At 39.1% G+C, this 1,361-nt stretch overlaps 1 protein-coding gene across 1 annotated transcript in view; it reads right to left on the bottom strand.

Annotated features, from left to right (window-relative positions):
* Positions 1 to 528: 528 nt before the first annotated feature.
* LOC106536388 (DNA topoisomerase 2-beta) overlaps positions 529 to 1,361 on the bottom strand; it is a gene marked incomplete at its 5' end in the record, with an annotated part of 6,229 nt that continues 5,396 nt past the window's right edge. Inside the window, 2 exon segments of the mRNA XM_014033656.1 lie at positions 529 to 1,006; positions 1,104 to 1,189. Of these exon segments, the coding sequence (XP_013889110.1) occupies positions 824 to 1,006; positions 1,104 to 1,189 (269 nt within the window).

Genomic DNA, 1,361 nt, shown 5'->3' with positions numbered 1-1,361 from the left:
AATCCGTGCGCACGGATTTCCGGCGGCTGTTTTTCTTTTTTCACCACTGACCCCCGGCGGGCTCCGTAACTTACAGACACCGAGTCCTGAACATGACTGTCTGAAAATATTGTGAAACGACCTTGCACCACCTAGTGGCACTGTAAAAATTACTTTTACTGTTTTAACCTGGGTCTCTTGTTAATTAACAGAAAATATTTCCTTTGGGAAAACATATTTTCATTCTATAAAGGTTTAAATATCCAGACCTGATCTTATCTTAGATATATACATCAAGTCTGCGATTACTTTCACCTTTGTTTTACCGTTTTTATTCATGATTCAATTAAATTGATTCTTGCTATAGTTTTGTAATTTTGTAATAAATTAACTTACAGCCTTTTGTTGTCTCGTCCTTACAGCCATCATAATGATTTCCTGTTTTAACAATGACTGTTGCTGCATTGTAAATAAAACTGGGGGTTTATGAACTTTACAGCTCACATTCACATTTTAAAGAACATCAATGATGTCAGAAAAGACAGAACCTGTCAACATTTCATTCTTTACTTCAACTTCATGTTTAAAAAGTCACATCAGCATCTTAACAGTTAAAATGTGCTAAAGAACAGCGCTCTAAACTTCTACAAGCTGCTTCAGACAAATACACAACGGTTCAATGAGCATAAAAAAACAGGCCTGTATATGTATATTAATAAAAAGTGTAAAACAACTACACGTTAAAAAAATACATTAAACACCACCATTAATGAAAGGTTCAAATAAAACAGAAGTAGAAAATTGAGTGGAACACAGGAGAACTTCCAAACAAGCAGAGAGGACTTTAATCAAACATGTCGTCGTCCTCCTCCTCCTCCTCGTTATCCGACTCGTGGAAGTACTTGACCTGCTTCCTGGCTCGGCCCGGCCGCTCCCTGGACGGAGCTCTGACAGAGCCCTGGTTGTCCTCCTCCTCCTCCTCCTCCTCCTCATCATCATCGTCATCAGATGGAGGTTTCTGAGGTTTCTGCACAGAGAACAGATGATCAGAATCTCATCATTCAGTCATTGTGAGGGATGTGCTGGTCCAGGTCTGGAGGGTCCTGGTTCAGAACCACACTCACTCTGCCAACAGGTTTCACAGCTTTCTTCATGGGACTGTACTCGTCTTCAGATCCAGAGCCCTTCCTCTTTCTCCCCCGACCTTTATCTGCAACAGTTCAACAACAGTTGGAGCAGAGGGGCTTGACAGGATGAAATGTTCAGTTTGTAAATTTACAGTCAAAAATTACCACCAATATTTTTGTTTTATTTAACCTTTTATAAGAAAAAAGAACAGATTTATTTTTCAAAGTCAGTTTTTCACCATTCATACATTTATA

The sequence above is a fragment of the Austrofundulus limnaeus genome, unplaced genomic scaffold (assembly GCF_001266775.1).
Source record: "Austrofundulus limnaeus strain Quisiro unplaced genomic scaffold, Austrofundulus_limnaeus-1.0 Scaffold1798, whole genome shotgun sequence".
In the NCBI taxonomy this organism is placed as follows: domain Eukaryota; kingdom Metazoa; phylum Chordata; class Actinopteri; order Cyprinodontiformes; family Rivulidae; genus Austrofundulus; species Austrofundulus limnaeus.
Note: the sequence above shows the minus strand (reverse complement) of the source record. Positions and strands in the feature narration are given on the sequence as shown.